The sequence below is a fragment of the Eumetopias jubatus genome, unplaced genomic scaffold (genome assembly GCF_037043125.1).
Source record: "Eumetopias jubatus isolate StellerSeaLion01/CBP00866 unplaced genomic scaffold, mEumJub1_p1.0 scaffold_8, whole genome shotgun sequence".
NCBI classification, from domain to species: Eukaryota; Metazoa; Chordata; class Mammalia; order Carnivora; family Otariidae; genus Eumetopias; species Eumetopias jubatus.
Window position 1 is genome coordinate 84,417,659 of NW_028274814.1, and position 21,023 is coordinate 84,438,681.

General features: G+C 47.9%; 2 protein-coding genes and 1 long non-coding RNA gene across 5 annotated transcripts; all 3 read left to right on the forward strand.

Annotated features, from left to right (window-relative positions):
• Window positions 1-53: 53 nt before the first annotated feature.
• Window positions 54-8,055, forward strand: PA2G4 (proliferation-associated 2G4). Its single transcript, XM_028110843.2, has 13 exons — window positions 54-325; window positions 2,240-2,368; window positions 2,660-2,765; window positions 2,857-2,926; window positions 3,155-3,247; window positions 5,022-5,085; window positions 5,311-5,389; window positions 5,539-5,617; window positions 5,713-5,846; window positions 6,153-6,247; window positions 6,366-6,493; window positions 6,644-6,697; window positions 6,916-8,055. Exons 1-13 carry the CDS (start codon window positions 238-240, stop codon window positions 6,979-6,981), a joined length of 1,185 nt encoding a protein of 394 aa, XP_027966644.1. The 5' UTR covers window positions 54-237; the 3' UTR covers window positions 6,982-8,055.
• Window positions 8,056-9,530: 1,475 nt separating this feature from the next.
• On the forward strand, window positions 9,531-11,322 carry LOC114214955 (uncharacterized). 3 transcript variants are annotated; one of them, XR_015768702.1, is made up of 4 exons: window positions 9,531-9,545; window positions 10,260-10,284; window positions 10,671-10,693; window positions 10,970-11,322. It is a non-coding gene; the product is annotated as an uncharacterized LOC114214955 (long non-coding RNA). The 3 variants fall into 3 exon arrangements; XR_015768701.1 differs by lacking the exon at window positions 9,531-9,545 and adding an exon at window positions 10,099-10,145; XR_003610518.2 differs by lacking the exon at window positions 9,531-9,545 and having other exon boundaries at window positions 10,114-10,284.
• Window positions 11,323-11,787: 465 nt separating this feature from the next.
• ZC3H10 (zinc finger CCCH-type containing 10) lies at window positions 11,788-16,168 on the forward strand. The gene is made up of 3 exons (XM_028110968.2): window positions 11,788-11,863; window positions 12,650-12,713; window positions 14,175-16,168. The coding sequence occupies exon 3, from the start codon at window positions 14,230-14,232 to the stop codon at window positions 15,535-15,537; it is 1,308 nt and encodes a 435-aa protein (XP_027966769.1). The 5' UTR covers window positions 11,788-11,863; window positions 12,650-12,713; window positions 14,175-14,229; the 3' UTR covers window positions 15,538-16,168.
• The last annotated feature ends 4,855 nt before the right edge of the window (window positions 16,169-21,023 follow it).

Sequence of the window (21,023 nt, forward strand, 5' to 3'; positions counted from 1 at the left end):
CGCAAGGTCGGCTAGAGGCGGTCGGTAGAAAGGACTCGTTGTCCCAGCGTGCCTTGCGCCTCAGCCCGCGCGCTCGAGCTTCTCGCTCTCGCTCGCCCGCCCGCTCCCTTGCTAGCTCGCGCTTTTGCTCGCGCTCTCCTCGCGGATCGAAGGGGCTCTAGCCACAGCCTGCGGCTGGGAAGGGAGACAGAGGCGGCGGCTCAGGGGAAACGAGGCTGCAGTGGTGGTGGTGGGAAGATGTCGGGCGAGGACGAGCAGCAGGAGCAAACTATCGCCGAGGACCTGGTCGTGACCAAGTATAAGATGGGGGGCGACATCGCCAACCGTGAGTGCGGGCCTCGGGGGTCCGGAGATCGAGGCTGAGAGGGGGAGGCAAAGGAGACGGTGCTGGGCTGGCTCTGGAGGGGCTGGAGCGGAGGGGTCATGCAGAGTGAGCTCCTGAGGGCCCCGCTCCGGTCCGCTGGGGCTGGCGTGGTGGGAAGACTCCGTGTTGCGCCTGGGACCTGTGCCGCCAGGCCTGGGCTGGAGTCTGGGGAGGTGCGGGCCCGCGACCGGGAAGAGCGCAGAGCGGGGGCCCCCAGCCGGCTCGGACCTTAGGCCGTTAATCAGGAGGCAGGGCGCATCCTCAGCCCATCACCCTTCGGTCCGGATCCCTGCCTCCTCTGATTCTGGCAGCGGCGAGGCCACCTCGAAAAGGAAGCGCCCAGCTGTTGGCGACGGAAGCGCCCCTCTATTTTGTTTTGGCGTCCCGGCGTCTGGGGCCCAGCCGGCACGTGTCGCCGGGTTCCCATGCGGATCGCCGGCTCCCTCTTCCTCTGCTACCGTTCCTGACACCAGCTTCCCTACCACGTGCTTTGCTAGAGTCTTTCGTTTCTTACTTCAGCTCCTTCGCTGGTGGGGGCCCCCTTCTACTCTTGGGCCAGTTCAGGGACCGTTGGAGGGCACCCCTGGAGATCCTAACAGAACTCTCGGAGATACATCTGGCTTTCCTTGAAGTTACTCATTACTACCAGCAATCTGTGCAGATAGCCTTAGTTAGCCCATCAAAGTTGATTGTTCTCTGGGGCTTGACAACTCTAGAAGTGTTTTGAGGTTCTAACTAGGCAGTCTTGTGAATAGTACTGAAAAGGGCGGAAGTGGGGGCGCTGATTTTAGGATCTCAGAAGTCATCCTTATTACCACCGTGCTCTGACTTTCTCAGCAGCTGCCTGCCAATCTAGGCAGATGTCTCACTTTCTATTTTCTCTCTTTCCAGTTCACGTTTTCACTTTAATACCCAGTTAGGGGGACAAAATGCTTGGGCTTGGGCTTTTAAATGGTTTTGACAGTAAAGATGGGTATTTAGGATCCCTTTAGTCCTATGGCCGAAAACCTGAGTTTTTCACATTTCCAAAGAATCACCAAAACCTAGATCACATAAATCAAACCTGTAGTTCAGGATAGGCCATGGAGAAGACATCTGGTGAACAGAACAATGCTTTATAACATAATGGGCATTTAGAGTAGTACCCCCATTTGGGGTACTTTTTAGTATTAGTGGCTTGAATCAGAAAAAAAAGTTTTCCCTTGCAACTTGTAACTTCTGAGGCACTTGTAAAATCCCAGATACCAGTTTGAAACTCTTTCGGGTCTTACACCTCTTTGAGATGTGCTGAGAGCTGTAAGCCATGAGCCTGTTGAATTGAAGCCCAGGAAAATTAGATTAAGTCCCTTTGGTGTATACACTGGTTGATGAGGAAATAGGTTTACACAGATTGAGATTACTAACATCTAATTGGGGTGTCTGAGAAGGGAAGAAGGTAGCATTTAACAATGCATCAGCTTCGAGTCAGCAGTTCTGTGTCTACCTTCCTGTTGTTCCTGACGCCTATAAATTTCTTCTAGTCTGCTTTGCATGTATGTTGGTTATCTTGGTGAGAACCCCCTTGAACTTCATAACTGTTTTACCACGCCACAGGTATCTTTGGAAAGTCTCCCTTCACTAGGGAGACAGATGGTGTTTATCCAGTTGTCACATTCTATAGGGAGGGAAGGGTGTGTTGACTTTCTTATTTTAGGAAAAGGAAGGTAGAAATTTAGTGATTATAGGTAGGTATATTCCAAGAGGCAAAACTTGTGCACTCTTTCAACCTTTGGGCAATGGCACCAGGGAATATTAGAAACTCTAACTTCTAGGTATTGTTTGGATGGTAACTTAGACAACACATGCAGAGCTGACATGGTGGGATTCTGTCCCCAGGGGTACTTCGGTCTTTGGTGGAAGCATCCTGCTCAGGTGTGTCGGTACTGAGCCTGTGTGAGAAAGGTGATGCCATGATTATGGAAGAGACAGGGAAAATTTTCAAGAAAGAAAAAGAAATGAAGAAAGGTAAAAAAAAAAAAAAATCCCCCACTAATTCCCCAAGTTTGACTCTTATTCAGTCCTGTTTGTTTTATTGTAATGATGTAACCCCCACCTGAGCTCTGGTTGAGATATTTGGAAATTTGGAATGGCAGGTGGGATGTAAGCCGTTTCCTACCCAATCCAAACTGATTAAACAGGCAAGACCCTATAAAGAAAATCCTTCCATTTTTCTGAGGGGCAACAGGGCTCCAAGAGAGAGAGAGATTGGGCGAGAGAGGCAGCAAGGCAGTAAGGCTGATGATTGTCTCTTTACAGGTATTGCCTTTCCCACCAGCATTTCAGTAAATAATTGTGTATGTCACTTCTCCCCTTTGAAGAGCGACCAGGACTATATTCTCAAGGAAGGTGACTTGGTAAAAATGTAAGCGTAAGCCATTTTAGAGCACTTGTCTTTTTCCTAAGCATTTGCGTAGTGCTAGTTGCCAATGCTGTGCTCTGCTCTTGCCTTTTAGTGACCTTGGGGTCCATGTGGATGGCTTCATCGCTAATGTGGCTCACACTTTCGTGGTTGATGTAGCTCAGGTAGGTGGCCTGCCTTGAACTTGTTCCACCTGTGGGGAGTGGGGGAAAATATGCTGCTGCTTGCTTCTTATTCCCACTCCCTACCACCAAAAACGTTTTGAGAGAGTCCCTAGAGACATAAAAGGAGAAAAGTGTTTTCTCTCCTGCTCATTGGCTGGCCTTGCATAGTGACCAGTTGAGTTAAAAGTGCTTTCCAGAAAGGCACTTATTGCATTTCCTTATCTACAGGGGACCCAAGTAACAGGGCGGAAAGCAGATGTCATTAAGGCAGCTCACCTTTGTGCTGAAGCTGCCCTACGCCTGGTCAAACCTGGAAACCAGGTAAGCTGTTTAGTCCAGCTCCAGAGATGATAGAGGCAAAGATGCAGTACTCAGCTGTAGCTCTCAGCTCTGTTGAATTGCCAGCTTCTCCTGCAGCCCCCTTATAAAACAGCTTTTTTTTTTTTAAGTAAGCTCTGCACCCAAGGTGGGGCTTGAACTCATGTCCCTGAGAGAGTTGCGTGCTCTACTGAGTGAGCCAGCCAGGTGCCCCTAATACAGCTCTTTAAAGTTAGCTTAACCTTAGAATGGGATTTTTGAAAGAGAAGAGGCAGTTGACTCTGAGTGCCTATCATAAGTAAGTTCCATGCTGGGTGGACGGGGATATATGGTCCTTTCTTCATGGAGCCTAGAGATCCTTCCTTATTCATGTTTTGGATGTGCATCTTTTCCTAAAATAATTTGAGGTATATCGCTTACAGTAAAACACATGTAAAAAACAAAAACAAACTTTTCTAACTTACTACTTAAGTAATCTCTACACCCAACACGGGGCTCAAACTCACATCCCCAGAATCAAGAGGCGCCTCGCCCTTCCAACTGAGCCAGCCAGGTACCCCCCAAAAATGCAACTTTGAAAGCTTATAAAACGGAAATCAGTGACCTGGTGGCAGAGAGAGGCCAAAGGTTCTGTGCCTTGCAAGACAATATTAGGAAGCCCAGGGATCATGAACTGTCATGAATTAATAAATTTTACATCCTAGATTATGAGTGGAGACATTTTTTCTAACATTTCAGTCTCCAGGGTTCGGTTCAATACTTAAAGCTTCCCCCCCTTTTTTTCCCCCTGTGCTCTCTTGTTTTTTATCCTTTTAATCAGTTTGTACTTCATCCCCATTGTTATTCAGTTACATCATTTTTACTTAAACCTCTGTCTTGGTTTCCTTATTATGATACCTACTTCATACAGCTGTCATGAAACACTTTGAACAGTGCCTGGCACATAGTAAACAATTGTGTTGGCTATAATTACTTTGCACATTGATTATTTTTATTCTCTATATACTAACTACTGTGTATCTCCGCTGGAAGGTAGTGTTGTATAGTGGCTCTGGTAGAGATATGACATACATCAGAATTTCTGGGCTCTTGCCCTGTTGCCACCCCTTACTGTTTAAAAATAACTTTGAATTCAGATTTCCTCACCTGCAAAATAGGAAAAATAAAATTGTCACTTATTGTCACGGGGTTGTTGTGACAATTGAGATGATCCTTGTAAAGTACCTAACACATAGGTTAGTAATATTAGTTGTGGTTACTTACTCTCTTTTTCATTTTGTTTAATGAAACAAATGAAATAGCTTAGATGGGAATCAGATCATATTTGAAAGAGGTAAAAGGGGGGAAAATCAGAGCTTGTTGTTCCCTCTCAACAGATACCGTGGAATAAACACTGGATTTATCACCAGGAAACCTGGGTTTATTCCAGTTTCTTTCAGTTAACTGGCTTAACTCTGGGCAAATCTAACCTTTCTGAGCCTCAGTTTCTGCATCTTCTAAATTGGGATATGGGATATAGATCTGCCCTATTCACCTTTAAGAATTGTTGTCTAGTTAGACCATCTTTGTGAAAGCACTTTGTAAAATGATACGCAAATGTAAGGTATTTTTAGGTTATAGGGATAATAAGGGCAATGAAATGAAAAACCAATGAGAATTGTTGCTCTTGATGGAGGATGTGGAGATTCTCAGTTATTTTATGCTTTTCATTCTCACGGTAGAGAACTTGTTGGCCCCTGTTACATATCTCACCTGTTATTTGATCTTGTACTTGCAGAACACACAAGTGACAGAAGCCTGGAACAAAGTTGCCCACTCGTTTAATTGCACACCAATAGAAGGTGAGACCTCAGATAACAGGGTTGAGGGTCTGACTGCTTTAGTAGAATTAAGGATTTTGTTCCTTTGAGGATCCATCCTGGCTCTAGCACAGTCTAAGCCAAAACCTTTACTACCCTGAGTTTCATAGCCAGGCATTTTTCCCTCATTGCCTGCCCCATCAAATGACCTAGGTGGGTGGATTTGGAAACCATTTGGGATTCTAGATGGCTTTGTCCTGTCTACAGGTATGTTGTCACATCAATTGAAGCAGCATGTCATCGATGGAGAGAAAACCATTATCCAGAATCCCACAGACCAGCAGAAGTAGGTGCCAATTCCACCCTTCACCTTCCACCATCTGAGACTAGTCATGAATGTTTTCTTCCATACGCCCAGCCTAATCGTGTCTACCTTCTACTTCAAACTCCAGGAACTACTCATTGTTTTTATTATTCCCTTTTTATTTCTTTTAGGAAGGACCATGAAAAAGCTGAATTTGAGGTACATGAAGTATATGCTGTGGATGTTCTTGTCAGCTCAGGAGAGGGCAAGGTGAGGAGAGTTTGTCATAGCTAGCAAAGAGGGATGCCTGAGGGTGTGTCCTAAGAGCGCCAGACAAAACGTGACCTAACTTACTACTCTTCTAGGCCAAGGATGCGGGGCAGAGAACCACCATTTACAAACGAGACCCTTCTAAACAGTATGGCCTGAAAATGAAAACTTCGCGTGCCTTCTTCAGTGAGGTTGAAAGGCGTTTTGATGCCATGCCATTTACTTTAAGGTACTACGACCTCACTTAGCAAGAACAGGACTTGGAACCAATCTGATTCATAGACCACACACCCAAGAACACTGTTCCTTCTCCCGGCGCACCCCCCTCCCACCCCGCCCCTGCCTAGACTTGTAGCTCCAGCCTGCATGCATGCCTTCTCTCCTCCCCATTGCCCTCTCATTGAAGATAATATGAAAGAGCAGTCCTAAGCATGATTTCTGCCTGAGGGTAGGTGCTATTTAAAACCAGGAGGAAAATGGTAAGACTTGATAGAGGGTTAAGGATACCTGAATTTGTCTTCCCCCACCCACCCAGAGCATTTGAAGATGAGAAGAAGGCCCGGATGGGTGTGGTGGAGTGCGCCAAACATGAACTGCTGCAGCCATTTAATGTTCTCTATGAGAAGGAGGGTGAGTTCTAAGAGAGAGCTTCACTTTGGAGCCCCTGATTAGGGTCCCCTCCCTCTAGCTTACAGAAAAGAGTATGACAAGGGAGGATTTTACCAAAAACACTTCCTTTCTCCTGTAGGTGAATTTGTTGCCCAGTTTAAATTTACAGTCCTGCTCATGCCCAATGGCCCCATGCGGATAACCAGTGGTCCCTTTGAACCTGACCTCTACAAGTCTGAGATGGAGGTCCAGGATGCAGAGCTAAAGGTCAGTGTGTGATGGAAAGTGTGAGCATATGGCACCTGTCCTGGGAATGAGAATGAGGTAGCAACAAAGAGTTAACGATACTGAGAGTGACACTTCGTGTTTTTTCTACATTGCTCAAAATTTGTTTTCCTTCTTCCTCCTATTTTCCAGGCCCTCCTCCAGAGTTCTGCAAGTCGGAAAACCCAGAAAAAGAAAAAAAAGAAGGTGTGTTATGATCTTTGCTCTCTGGCAGGGTGAACCTGATCCCTCTTTAGTCTATCTTCCCGGGTTGTGGTGGGCATACATATTTCTGTATACCCTTACTTCCCCCCCACACCTCAGCCCTGACCTAGAGCATTAGGATATTTTTGTCCTTGGTCTCCCAGATACTATTGCAAGTAGTTGGAAAATGAGAAGTCTTCCTCTCCTTTCCATGAATATAGGCCTCCAAGACTGCAGAGAATGCCACCAGTGGGGAAACATTAGAAGAGAATGAAGCTGGGGACTGAGGTGGGTCCCATCTCCCCAGCTTGCTGCTCCTGCCTCATCCCCCTCCCACCACACCCCAGGCTCTGTGAAGTGCAGTTCGTCTTCTCCACCCAGGACCGCCAACAGAGCAGGGTCTCCCTGCCCCCATCCCTGTCCCCACCCAACCCCTTCCAACAACAACCAGCTCCAACTGACTCTGGTCTTGGGAGGCCAGGCTTCCCAGCCACCGAAGACTACTTTAAATAGAAAAGAGAAATTGAATAATAAAATCAGGAGTCAAAATTCATCGTCTTCAAGCCCCTCTTTCTAGCCTTTTTCTACTACTGTCTGCTTGGTCAAGGTTTATGGCCCTAAAACAGAACAGGGAGAAGGCTAAAGTAGCCACTACCACTAAAAACTCAGCTGAAATTTTTTTATACCACTCTAGTGTCAGCGTTTTCCCATCTGTTGGGGCTTGTTCCTCTCTTTTCCCACTCTCCCCAGGTATTTTACCAGGTCTCAAAATAGAGAGGAGCTATATTCTTCAGATTGTTTTTATTCACATGTGGCAGATTCCTTTTCTGATCCAGACTGTCTGGTTAGGCCCCTCTCATTTTTAGGAGCCGGAGCCTGCATTTACCAAGGGATTCTCATCTGTCAAATGGATCCTCATTTGTAAATCTCTTTAGTCATTTTTGTTCCACAGGACTTTTTTTTTTGTCTTCACAAAGCTGTAAAGGAGTAATCCATCTCAACCTTGTCTATTTCTTTGGAGTCAGTCGGGGTGCGGGGGGGCGGTGCATTCCCTTGTTCCATCTTAGAAACCTGAGCTGGAAGCTCAACTGTGGTTTTGTTCCCTGTTTGAAATATTTTGACCTCCCTCCCTGAAAGAAAGACCAGGAACCAGAGGAGCAGACTGACTGAAGAGACAACTCCTGGCTTTTTGAAGCTGTGGACTTGGATTGGATGAATTGCTAGGGGTTTGGAGAGAAAGGTGATGAATTTCAGTACCTCTGGCATGCTGTCCCAGGGAACTAGGGCTCCCGCTAACTTATGAGGTTTTTAAACATGTTGAAAATGACATGGCGTTAAAATAAATTTGGATTTGCTCATAATCATGTGCCTTTGTATGCTGCTCTTATTTGATGGAGGTGGGGGAAATGTCAGTTGAAGTGATGGTCATTTGGAACTAGTTTTCTATATTGCCATATTCTGCCTTTTTAAAATGAGAAATACTGTGGGTTGGGAAGACCTAAATCCTGGATTCTCTGAATTAAAACAGTAAATTTTTTTTGAAAGTTTTTAAATTTTTCTAGAGTAAAATCTTACCCCTTATTGGTGACAGTTTGTTCAGGACAAGGTGTACTGCAAAAAAATAAAGCACTGTATACAAGTGGTTATCTTGATTTAGGAAGCCATAAAGAATGTCTTTACTAGTACACAATTTTTCAGGGCCAGTCTGAGATGGATGGATAATATGTTAGACTATCTTAGATGTGAGGCATTGCTGACCTGGAGATACTATAGTAAACAAAATGGCATAGGTCCCTTCGTAAGAGCTTATGAACTACAATTGACCCCTAAACAACATGAGGGTTAGGAGCACCAAGGTGCTGGCACAGTTGAAAATTCATATATAATTTTTGGCTCCTCAAAGCTTAATAGCCTACTGTTGACCAGAAGCTGTAGGATAACACTTGATTAACACATATTACATGTTATACGCGTTATATACTCTAGTACAGTAAGCTAGAGACAGTAAGAAAATCAGAGGGAGGGGCGCCTGGGTGGCTCAGTCGTTAAGCGTCTGCCTTTGGCTCAGGTCATGATCCCAGGGTCCTGGGATTGAGGCCCGCATTGGGCTCCCTGCTCAGCGGGAAGCCTGCTTCTCCCTCTCCCACTCCCCCTGCTTGTGTTCCCTCTCTCGCTGTGTCTCTGTCAAATAAAATCTTAAGAAAAAAAATCAGAGGGAAAGAAAATACATTTACAATATTGTGTGTATATTAAAACTCCACAGGTACGTGTACCCATGGCAGTCAAACCTGTGTTCAGGTGTCAGCTGTAGTGGGCTATCAACAGGTGAAATCCTGGTGGACTTGATAGAATGTTGCTGGGGTTTTTTTATTCTCAAAATTTTTTTCATATTCTGATGGTGACAATACTAGAACTACTTAAAAGCTTGGAACAAGGGTCCTAAGTGTGAAAAAACAAAGTTTTTTTTCCCCAGAGTTAAAAAGGTGAAGTGTTACCGTATAAATTATAAAGGGAAACCACGAAAAAAGGATGATCACCAAAAGCCTTACAGTCTCTTATTATAAAAGTTAGGTGACGTCTGTATGGTAGAGGGTTCTTTTTCACCCTTCCTAAGTCAAGTTTCCTATACCCAAACCTATGGGTCTATTTTCTGAGTGCTTCTGACCTGACCATACCGTGAAACTGGAAGTTCTTTATCCTAACACCAAATATTCTCACTCTAGAGAAGACAGCTGATCTTGCTTCCTCTATTGATTTGATCTTCACCCCTCGGTAGAGGGAGAGTCACTGAAGTATTTTCTGAACAAGATGCACTGTGGCCAGGAACCCTGTGACATTCATTCAGCCTCAGGTATTGTGGGGAAGGGCCGTGGTTGACAAGAAAAAAGCGTTGATCTAAATTACAAAGGTCTCTTTTTGTAGTATGACGGATTTCTCGACTCCCCACTTTACATCTTCCCACGTTCTGTAATCTTAGGACCTTCGTAAATTCCGAGATAGAATCTCCCCACAGCAATTTAGAAAATAAACCAGTAAAAGAAATTAGGAATTTTTGGAGAGTCCGCACTTATTCATAATAAAATGGAGGGTGTCCCCCGGAAACTGCAACTCCCATGAAGCGGTGAGAGGGGAAGGCGGAAGTCACTATCATCTGCTGTCGGCACCTCTCGGTCCCACATTGGAAATATGTGCTCACATTGTAATAATACAATGGCCTCATAAGAAAACTGGGGAAGGGGAATTTTGTAACTCAAATTTAAAACGTTTCCAAGAGAGCTGCTAATTCAATCATTTAATCTGGCACCTGAGGGGCTGAAACCAATTGTTACTCCCCTTGGGTAGTCCCGCCCCTGGAGGAAGAGTGAAATAGCGGAAGTGACGACACAACTCCCTATTAAATAGTTGGAGGCGGGTCGCTGGCGCTCTCTCGGCCTTAGCGCCATCTTTTTGGGTGAGTGTAATTGCTGTCTGTGTTCGGATTCCGTGCACAATCCATTAACATCTGATCTCTGCACTTGCCATCATTACAGCAAACTAACTGTGGCCTTTTTCTCTTTACCTGTAGAAACCTCTGCGCCATGAGAGCCAAGGTAAGCAGTCCCTGGCAGTAACCTGAGGCAGTCGCTACTGGTGATGGGGGGGGGGTAGCCAAGCACGGGAAGTCCGCCATGGTTCCCGAGCCGCTGGGTTCTCAAGGGTGCCCAAGCGCTCGTGGGGGAGGAAGGATAATTTGGGGAGAAGCAGAGGAGGTGGCTATGTAGTGTGGGTAGAGAGGGCGGGAGTAGAAAAGCGCACGCGGGATTCATGTTTATGTCGGCGGGTAAGGGTGGGAGTCCACAAATTATTGATAGGGGTACTGCTTGGGCAGGAACCTGCCAGGTTTTAAATAATGCCCTTCACATCCCTGCCTAAACCTGTAACTAAAGCTAATAATCTCTTGTTTTATTCACTGCCTCTGGTTATGATCGGTTGCCAGTGGAGGAAGAAGCGAATGCGCAGGTATGTTGAGACTTGACCGGCCAAAACAGGAAGAGGGAAATGTAGCGTGCCTTGGACAAAACGTGGGAGGAGCATTTGGTTTAGAAATCTAAAAGAACTTGTGAAAAACAGTTCTAAGTATTGACTTTACTAGTCAGGGATTGAACACAAGAAAATAGGACCAAGTGCTTGTTTGTTTTGCCACCCCAGGTATCGGATGCACATTTCTTAAGATGGGAGGGAAAGACTGAACTTGGGTTTGTGGGCAGGAGATGATTCTCGTGTCTGCTTTTTCAGGCTGAAGCGTAAAAGAAGAAAGATGAGGCAGAGGTCCAAGTAAACTGCTAGCTTGTGCACCCATGGAGCCACAGGAGCAGAAATAAGGAAAGCCAGAGGCCAGGGACGCTGGTACCAATTGTTGGACTGCATGCCTACTTTCTAGAGCTTGATTCAAGGGCTCTAGATCATCGCCGTCTGATCGCAACGACCACCTTTGAAGAGACCTGCCTTGTTCATACCAAAACAGTCCCTTTTGGTCCTTTGCCCTGGACCTGTGACTTTCGGGACTAATTCTGTTTTCATTTGTGGCTGGATGTAACACGTGTACAATAAATCATCTCTTCTGCTGTCTTAGCTGAAGAAAAAAAATGCTCTTGTCTGATACGTGGTTTTTATGGTTCCATTGGCTGGGGGGTTCTGGATCAGTGCAGCAGGCCCTCTTGAATACCCCGTGCTGTAGAGTGTCAAGCACGCTACCATGGGCTACAGTGACTCCCGTCCTTGGCTAACATCTGGTCCTCGGGTCCTCGGAGCAGCTGGATAACTGGGGGGCCCCTCCCATACTGGGTGTAGTACAAGCACGGGGACAGTTTTCAAGGTGGTTTGCGGCCAAGTTGGGGGCAAACCGCGGTCCCGCCCCGACTCTTGGCTGGGCCTACGTTAACAGTTACTAAGTTCCCGTTTGGGCGCCCTACTGTGATGTTGGGTTGGGTTGCTATGGTGATATGCAAAGCTTGCCGGGAGCTTCCTGTGGCTAGCTGCACAAGTACTTTGCACACCATAGAGTAGTTCCGGGTCTGTGGCTAGAGTGCCATTTCTTCCGCAGGAAGCGGAAGGGCGATAGAGTAGGCGGCTCTTTGTCGAAGCTAGAGGACCGGCAGGCGGCAGCAGCAACTACGGCGGCGGCGGCAGGTGAGGGAGGCGGGAGACTTAGGTAGAGGCCGCGCCCGGAGGGGAGGAGTCGGGGCCGGCCCAGCAGCTGGGCTCGGCCGGGCTACACAAGGCCCCCCAGGACCGAGCTGTTTCTTTCTCACGCCCCAGGGCCGAGCCCTTTTTCTGACTGACCCTGCTTCGCGAGCAAACGCCAGCTCCGTGACGTCACAGCCCTGCCCATCCCCGCAGCTTGATGTCACCTGGAGTCTCCCCTTCCCGCTTCACTTGTGCTCCCTTAGTGTCCTCTTCGTCTGGTCCACGGCTGAGCGCCGGTCGCACTGCACAGAACCTGGCAAGCTAGAAGACTTGCTGTGGGAAACTCCTAGGACTTTTTCCCCAAACTCTGGGGTGTTGCGAAGCGTCATAATCACTGCCTCCAAGTCTAATCAGCCATGCCACTGCACTGTCAGTCGCTGCCCTTGCACGGCTCCCCATTCAGAGTTTACTAATCTCAACCCTAGACCGGGCTCTGATCCTCACATCTTTCTTCATCTTGAGGCAAGGCACCACTCACCCTTTGTTCACCCAGGGCTGGTTTTCCAACCCGTCCTCCTAGGCTCTCCAGATTAGTTCTATCTTCTTATTCTTCTTACTGACAACTTCTCCCCTTGACAGGTGAAATTCAGCTTGAACTCGAAGGAAATCTTGGAAGTGTTCAGAGCTCTTGCCATTTTGTCAAACTTCTTTATTGAACAAACATTTTATAGTCCTTTGTTCTTACCCCTTCTCCCACCCAGTCTCTGTTTGTTTTTTATTCCTGATCAGAACCCAGCAGTGATGTGGAGGTGGAGACCCACAGGAGCCCCGGACTTCACCTGAGCTACCTCAGGTATTGAACTATGCTGGGAGAGTTGGGTGGGGAGGAATATTATACCTGATTATCTGCTTCTAGTGGGACTTGCAACATAGTTCAGGCTTAGAGAGATGGTATTTATTTTTCACCAGATCATTTCACTTTTAGTAAAAGTTTGTATCTTCCTATCTACCATTCTTTTTTCCTTGATTGTTTCTATTCTGGGACTACATCCCTTTGGAGGAAGAGGATCCCTCTTCTTTTACAGATTCTTCTGTAACTCTGGGCTCTGATCTGGTTGGTTCATTTTAGGAAGCCCTGAAGGCAAAGTCAAGGCAATGGGGAGGGTGGTTGGGGGGAGATGAAGACCAAAGAAACCAGGAAAGATTCCCTTATACTCAAGAGGAAACAATATGAAGTTTTTCCTATTTGAACAGCAGGGGGAGCCTGATCACTGCCTTAGAAAGGCTTATGAGGTCAGACACGTGGTGGCAGGGACTCCCAGTCTTCTTGGGGATGTGGAGAGGGGAGGGCTAGAACCAGGGCAGTGGACTGACATTCCAGAGCTCTCTTGGGAAAGAGGAGACTTAAAAAGCTTTTATAGAGTCTATAAATAAAGAGAATCTTTATGGGGTGAGGAATGGTGTGTTTTGATGTCAGTGGGATCTTCTAATGGGGAATAGGAGGAGGGTGTAGAATGGGGAAAGAAAGGTCACTTGTTCCTGTGAAATTAACTCCTTCCTCCCACCTTGATCTTACCACAAATGGCTTGGTCCTTTGGTGGGGGGGGGTCTGTAAGTGGAGATTCCAGCTGTAGAACTCTTACCTGAAATGGAGTGGAGGGGGCTGACCACATGAGTTGAGAGCGGTGGTGAGCTGGGAGAGAATACTAAAAAATGATAGGTTTAGGGACTGCCCTCAAGCTGGTGACACCAATCTCTTTACTTAGGATTTCCTGAGGTCTTGAGATCTGATACTTCACAGTGCCCTCACCTGAGATCCCGTAGAAGAGGAGTTAAGGGAAATTTTGTCTGCAGTGTCCCAATATCCAGAGCCCTAGTAAGCTCACCAGCCCATCTTGGCCACTTCCCAGTCTCCTCCTAACCTACTGAGACACTGAGACAGCAGTTTTAATTTCACTTCCTCGACTTTAATAAGGTCAGCTCAGAAGGGGAAATAAAACCCAACACTATTTTCTCCTTGCCCGCTCCTTGGCTTAACATCATTAGTGAGATGAGGTAGCTTCACCCCAGCTCCCCCCCCCCCCCCATTAGTCAGGCTAGTGTGAATCATTCTGGCCCACACCGGGTTCACAAGGGCCTGGGCGGGACTTCTGACAGGCCAGACAGTCCAGCCAGAATTCTCATCCCTTAGATTTTCCATCTCCAAAGCCATTGCCCCTCTGGCCTGCCTCTTGCTGGACTGCCTGCTGTATAGCTGGGAAGAATGTGGACTCTCTGGAAGATTCCTCTTTGACACAGTTCTCCTCTTTCCTAGTGGTCACCAAGGGTGGCAAGAAAAAGAAGAAAGCCCTGAGTTGGGGGGGACCAGGATGCCTGACCGGGACAGCTATGCCAACGGCACTGGGAGCAGCAGTGGAGGCCCTGGAGGCGGTGGCAGTGAGGAGGCCAGTGGGGCAGGGGCGGGCAGTGGCGGGGCCAGCTCAGATGCCATCTGTAGAGACTTCCTGAGGAATGTGTGCAAGCGAGGCAAGCGTTGCCGCTATCGCCATCCAGACATGAGTGAGGTATCCAACTTAGGGGTGAGCAAAAATGAGTTCATCTTCTGCCATGACTTCCAGAACAAGGAGTGTAGCCGCCCTAACTGCCGATTCATCCATGGCTCCAAGGAGGATGAGGATGGTTATAAGAAGACAGGAGAGCTTCCCCCTCGGCTGAGGCAGAAAGTGGCAGCTGGCCTAGGCCTTTCACCAGCTGACCTGCCCAATGGCAAAGAGGAGGTCCCTATCTGCCGCGACTTTCTCAAGGGTGACTGCCAGAGAGGAGCCAAGTGCAAGTTCCGCCACCTGCAACGGGATTTTGAGTTTGATGCTCGGGGTGGAGGTGGCAGTGGTGGTGGCGGGTCAACAGGCCCGGTCCCCCCAGGACGACGTCATGACCTCTATGATATCTACGACCTCCCTGACAGGGGCTTTGAGGACCATGAGCCAGGCCCCAAGCGCCGCCGAGGTGGATGCTGTCCCCCAGATGGCCCCCATTTTGAATCCTATGAATATAGCCTGGCTCCACCCCGAGGGGTGGAGTGCAGACTGCTGGAGGAGGAGAATGCCATGCTCAGGAAGCGGGTGGAGGAGCTAAAGAAGCAGGTCAGCAACCTGCTGGCCACCAATGAGGTACTGCTGGAACAAAATGCCCAGTTCCGCAATCAGGCCAAGGTCATGACCCTGAGCTCTACTGCACCAGCGACGGAGCAGACTCTGGCCCCCACCGTGGGCACTGTCGCCACTTTTAACCATGGCATTGCCCAGACTCACACTACTCTCAGCAGCCAGGCTCTACAGCCTCGCCCCGTATCCCAGCAAGAACTGGTGGCCCCCACTGGAGCTCCGGCTGCTCCCCCAACTAATGCTGCACCTCCTGCTGCTCCACCACCCCCACCCCCACACTTGAACCCAGAGATCACGCCATTGTCAGCGGCTCTGGCTCAAACAATTGCCCAGGGAATGGCACCCCCACCTGTCTCCATGGCTCCCGTGGCTGTATCTGTGGCTCCTGTGGCCCCTGTGGCTGTATCGATGGCCCAGCCCTTGGCAGGAATCACAATGAGCCACACCACCACTCCCATGGTGACTTACCCCATCGCTTCCCAGAGCATGCGTATCACAGCCATGCCACACTGAGGGGGCTAACGGACACTCCCCTGGTATAGCCTCCCAGGGCTGGGGTCAAGGGGCCCTTACCCGCTCGCCTAGCCCTCCCAGGCCCTGTCTAAAGGGCTCACTCAAGAACTAGAACGAGAGACTCCAAGGAGTTTGCTTCTGAGAAGGGGTTGGGCTGGTCTGTTTTCTCTCACCTCCCTTTTATGAGGGTCCTCTTGTCCATCTTCCTTCAAGCCTCACAGAGGGGGCTTGCATAGGAGTGCAGACTGAAGCCAGCAGAAAGGAAGGACTGACCGAGGGGCTGTATGTCCCCTGATGGGAAGACGGGGACATCCTGGTCTTGTCCTCTCTCCTTTATGGCACAGGTTCCAGCACTGGCTTTGTAAGAAAAAAAAATAGCCTGCCTAGAGGGAAAGCCAGGAAAAATTGGGAAGCAGGTGGCCAGGAGAGAAGGCCTGATAGGAGCCTTCAGACAATTGGGGGCCCTAGTGGAGTTGGACAATATAGGAACTGTTCCTGGGCCCATGGGAAGGTGGGGACCATAGTACTCCAGCCCAAAGACGAGGGGAGCGTTCATTACCTTGGCCTGGAAATCCATAGGGCAGGGCCCACCACTTTCCAAAGAAATAAAAAAAGAATTATTTTTAACAAATGGAGGCAGTGAAAACTTGCTTAGATATTCTGTGTGGAAGATGGGAACAGTAAATAGATCTCATGCCAAAATGGGGTAAAGACCCACCCTCACATAGCTTGGATAAGGCTGGGCTGAGGTCAGGTGAAGGGTAGGGACCCAGAACAAGACCAAATGGGGCTTTGTGGGGTAAAAGCATTGGAGCCACCTAATCTAGTTTAAAAATAGTCCCATCTGTTTCTGGTTTCTATCTGCATGTACTATTCCCAGGATACCTTAGTAACCAGGGCTCCTGGGGTCATTTAGGGGGGCAGGTACTAAGGGGGGGTGGCTGTGCTGGGAAATGGGAATGGGATATGTATTGACAGATCCTTCCCTTATTCAAACAGTAGGGCAGGTGGCAGTTGCTCTCTGAGTTGTTGATGGCAGTTAATATCCCTGTTACCCCATCCCTTCCCCAGTTACTATGCTTTAAGCCTTCAAGGCTTGGGAGGTGCTGGGAAAAGAAAAGTTCTTCTGGGGACACGAGCCACAGTATTCATCTCTTCCCTCTGCCTCCAAATAGAACCACAGAGGTTTTAAATCCATTTAAGAGTCAGTAAGGCCAGGGGCCCCCCTAGCCAAACCTCAGTTCCTCCTCAGCTCATGGTTGATGTAGGGGAAACAACTCAGGTGTATGGCGGGACAGTGGATTTGGGGTAGAGAAAGTGATCCTGAGTTGTGCTTCCCCCATCATACCTCCTGCTACCTCTTGCTTGCTTGTCTGGTTGATCACTCAGGTTACACCTGGAATTGGAGATGGTGGGCTAAGTCAAGGCTGGTCATAAAGAAAAAGAAATGGCCTATAGACTAAAAGTGGGCAAATACTGAAATACTGTTTGTGGACTTTAGAAACCACACATTGATAAGCTTAATGTTGACTTTTCTGGCACAATTCTGGATTATTAAAAGAGATGGTTTATAAGCATTTAGAGACAAATGTGATCATAGATACCAACATGAGTTCATCCCAGCCAAATCCTGTTTTCTTTTTGCTGAGTATCCCTAAAGGGGTAGATTTGGGAAACTGCAGACATTGTATGTTCCTTATTAACATACGCCAGCTAAAGGCCGCCAGGAATACACTCGTAGTCGAACAAGCTGGTTTTAATGGCTCACTGCAGTGGAGAAAACCCGGCGCGTGGGATCCATGGTGTGCCCTAGCAAGGGGCCGTTAGAAAGGATGTCAGGACGTGGACTTTGGTTAAGTGGTTTGGGGGAAGGTTCAAGGAAGTGGGACTTGACTCTGGATTGGGTGCTGTCAGGGAAGCAGGGACACTTCTGTGACTGGGTGTCTTTTATCTAGGAAAAAGGCAGACTAGAGTGAAGCTGGAATTGGTGACAAAGCAGCAGTCATTCATTAGCTGGGAGAGGGGGATGGTTGCTATTTCATGATTTGCACACCGACCATATTTCGCGTTTAACAAAATTGTGAAGTGTGATCTTGTTTCCTGCCTAACTTCATCATAGTCACTGATGCCCTTGTGTGATGTTGTTTTGTGAGATCGTGTCCAGTAGGAGAATACCATTTCCCAGCCATGAGCCCAGCTCAGCCCCTAGCAGACCCGAAGCCCTGCCGTGCCAGGCCAGTTCCCAGATGGCAGGGCTGCTATCCTGCTTCTCACCTGCTCAGTCATTGCGGATAAGACAGTAATCACAGCTCAGTTAATAGTCGAGTTTGGTGGGTCAAAACTCAACATCTGTGCCTAGTAAATGTTGATTAGTGCATTTTGTTAGAGAAACCTCTAGTCTCTAGTGATATACCCAAGGGCTATGTTCTGTTTAAAAAAAAAAAGAAAAACTTGCATAAAAATATGAAAAGCGCTATTGTCAACAGTAACACAAGGAAATACCAAGTAATGCTGAAGGTGCTGTAATATGGATTCACTGAATTAATCCAAGAGGATAGTTTGGATCAATTTGGATTGACCCTCTCCCTAAAAAATTGCTTGAGCCTGCCTGAGGAAGAAATGCAGAGATCTATATTAGCAGTAATTCACATGAAAACGACACAGCACTTCCAGTTGGTAGCAAAAACAAAATCTCAGGCCTCCTAGTAGGTCGATTCATAAATATTAAGAGCCTGCTATGTTTTAGGCACCTTCTGAGGAGCTCCATAAGGGTAACAGAACCGTAGTAATGCATTGTAAATAGAGTGGGTCTACCGTGTCTGAGTGGAACCACTCCTAACGTATTGTGTGTCCTAAATGTAATTTTTAAAGAGACCCATCGATAAACCAGTGGGGTAGCCGGGGAAAAAAAAAAGGACAAGACTAGAGGGAGACCTAATAGATATCTTCAGATACTTGAAGGGCTCCCCAAAAGTTCCTGTCTTGCTACATAGGAGATGAACAGTTCTAGAAGAATAGCTAAGCACTTAATAATATAAGCCAAGGCACTGTAACATGCACCATCTCACTGACACAATGGGTACTATTATCGAGCCCGTTTTGTAGAGGAGAGAGCAGGTCTAACGAGAGTCAGCTGCCCAAGGTTCTGCAACTAGTAAGGAATGGAGCCAGGAGTTCATGCAGGCAGAAAGTTCTAATGATAAAACTACTTTGCAGTAACTTTTGAGGAATAATAGAGGAAATTTCCTCAAATCCCGTTGTCCCTTCCATCTTGAAGAGAGGGCAAGGACTAGATTACCACGTGTAACCCTCTGCCTCCCCTAGGACTTAAATGAAGTTTACATATAGATGCAGATGGCAAATCCAGGAAGTCTTGGTATTCTCACTTCCTCTAACAAACGGCCATGCTTTCCCCCGTTACTGATTTACTGCTCATCACCACCAGGTGGCACTTGGGGAGCAGAATTGTCTCTGGGCAGGGACCCACCCTGTTGACTTGTTCTGGTGCCTGCATTGCAGCTGCTGATCCTGTGGCTCCTGGGCCCCAGCTGGGAAGAGACCTTCCCGAGGATGGGCTTTTGTCTTCCAGAGACCGTCTTTAGTAGAAGGGTCTGATGATCCAGATGGGGTGAGAAAGTGGAGAAGCTTGGAGAGGAAACCCCGTTGGTCGTGCTCTCCACCCCCTTGCCTAAGTGACCTGCTCCTCCTACTCCAGTGCTTGGCAAATTTCAGTTTACAGAGAGGTTTCCCTCTGAGGAGGCTCATCCATTTTCCTGCTTTAGTTCTGCTCTCTCGGTGAGCAGGTCACCCTTACTTCTTCCAAACTCCAGGAGCTCCTTCCTACCTGCTTAGCTCTGAGAACATGGAAGATGCACACAGGAGATAGAAAGCTGTTCCCTGTGCAGTTCTGCACACTGAAGGAAGCACTCTGGATACTGTTAGCCTCAGGGAAGTAGAGAAGGGGAAGTGGGAAAATTTAAGGGGGTAAGGCTGAGCAGGGATAAGTTTTATTTTTAAGATTTTATTTATTCATTTGAGACAGAGAGCATGAGCAGGGGGAGAGGGAGAAGCAGGCTCCCCGCTGAGCCAGGAGCCCGATGTGGGGCTCGATCCCAGGACCCTGGGATCATGACCTGAGCCAAAGGCATGAGCTTAACCATCTGAGCCACCCAGGCGCCCCCAGGGATAGGTTTTAAACAGCGAAACACGGTCTGATGAAATCTGTGCCCTGCAGAGGCAGATATTTATCAGCTGCAGATCTAGGCTCTCCCCACCAATCAACCCTACTTCCCCTGCTGCACTAAACAATAACACAACAAGCCCTACACATACTGCATTAAAAGATAATCATTTTATAACCAACTCTTCCCTCCTGGGCTTCCAGTTTAGTTTCTAAGTCCCTGGACAACACTCCTAAGTGCAGTTAAGTAGTAACAGTGGTCATCAACATACCCTGCACTTCTCCCTTCCTAAACTTACCCAGTACAACATGGAATTGCATTAGTTCTACATCTGACTGTATTCCGAACTTTCCTTCCAACTCAGGCAAATAAGAAACAGAATTGTCTCATTACTCTTGATTTCTCATTTTAGTGTCCTAGCAGTTCCACAGGCTCAGGAAATTCTTGGAAAATGTAATCAAATCCGCTGCAGCTGAGGCGTCTCCCCTCCCCCCCCATCTTTTGGGAGCCAATTCACCTCGTCCTCTATGATAGAAATAACTAAGTTTTGGAGATTTCTAAAAAAAAAAAATAAAGCCTCATTTCCTAGTCACGCCGTTCTCTCCCTCTCTCTCCCTCTCGTCCCTGAAGTCTGGATAATCTCAACTCTGTAATTCTCGTATTTTCCAGTTTCTAGCGGCTATCGTTGCACTGCACAAAGTACAGGAGGGGACAGGATAGACAGGGTCGGTCATCGAACATTTTCATTCCAGATGGGGTGTTTTCCTTTTCTTTTTAAGGACAGCCAGGGAAACATTGAAGGATAAGTAATGTACTTAGAGTATGAAGACTAGGGAAAACTGACAAACGAACATGTAGGAATCCCAGACAAATCCTCCCAAGCCGTCCGATTGGAGTGGAAGTAAATTCTGATCCTCTACAACCCCTCAACTTGGCAACCCCAAGTGCCTGTAAAACAGAGTAATTGGCGGTGCGGCTCCGCCTGACGTCATACCGCAGCACTCCGATCCCACGTGGGGGAGCGCCTGGTCCGCCTCTCTTTAAATGGTACGCCGCGCCTCCTTCTCTTTCTGACCAATCAAGTGCCGCTCTGTAGCCTCTTTCCTCCTTTTCCCGCCGTCCCAGACCGCCCATCTTCGCACGCCGGTCTAATCAAGGAGGTCCTGCCTCTGCCGAACCCTACCGGCTCCCGGCGGAAGAGGGGCAGGGTTTCTATCTTTTGACTCCACCTTGGTCTGTGCAGCGCCGGCCAACCCGAGCCGTCAGATCGAGGGGGCGTGGCTTAGGTCCCCTCCCGCAGTGTGG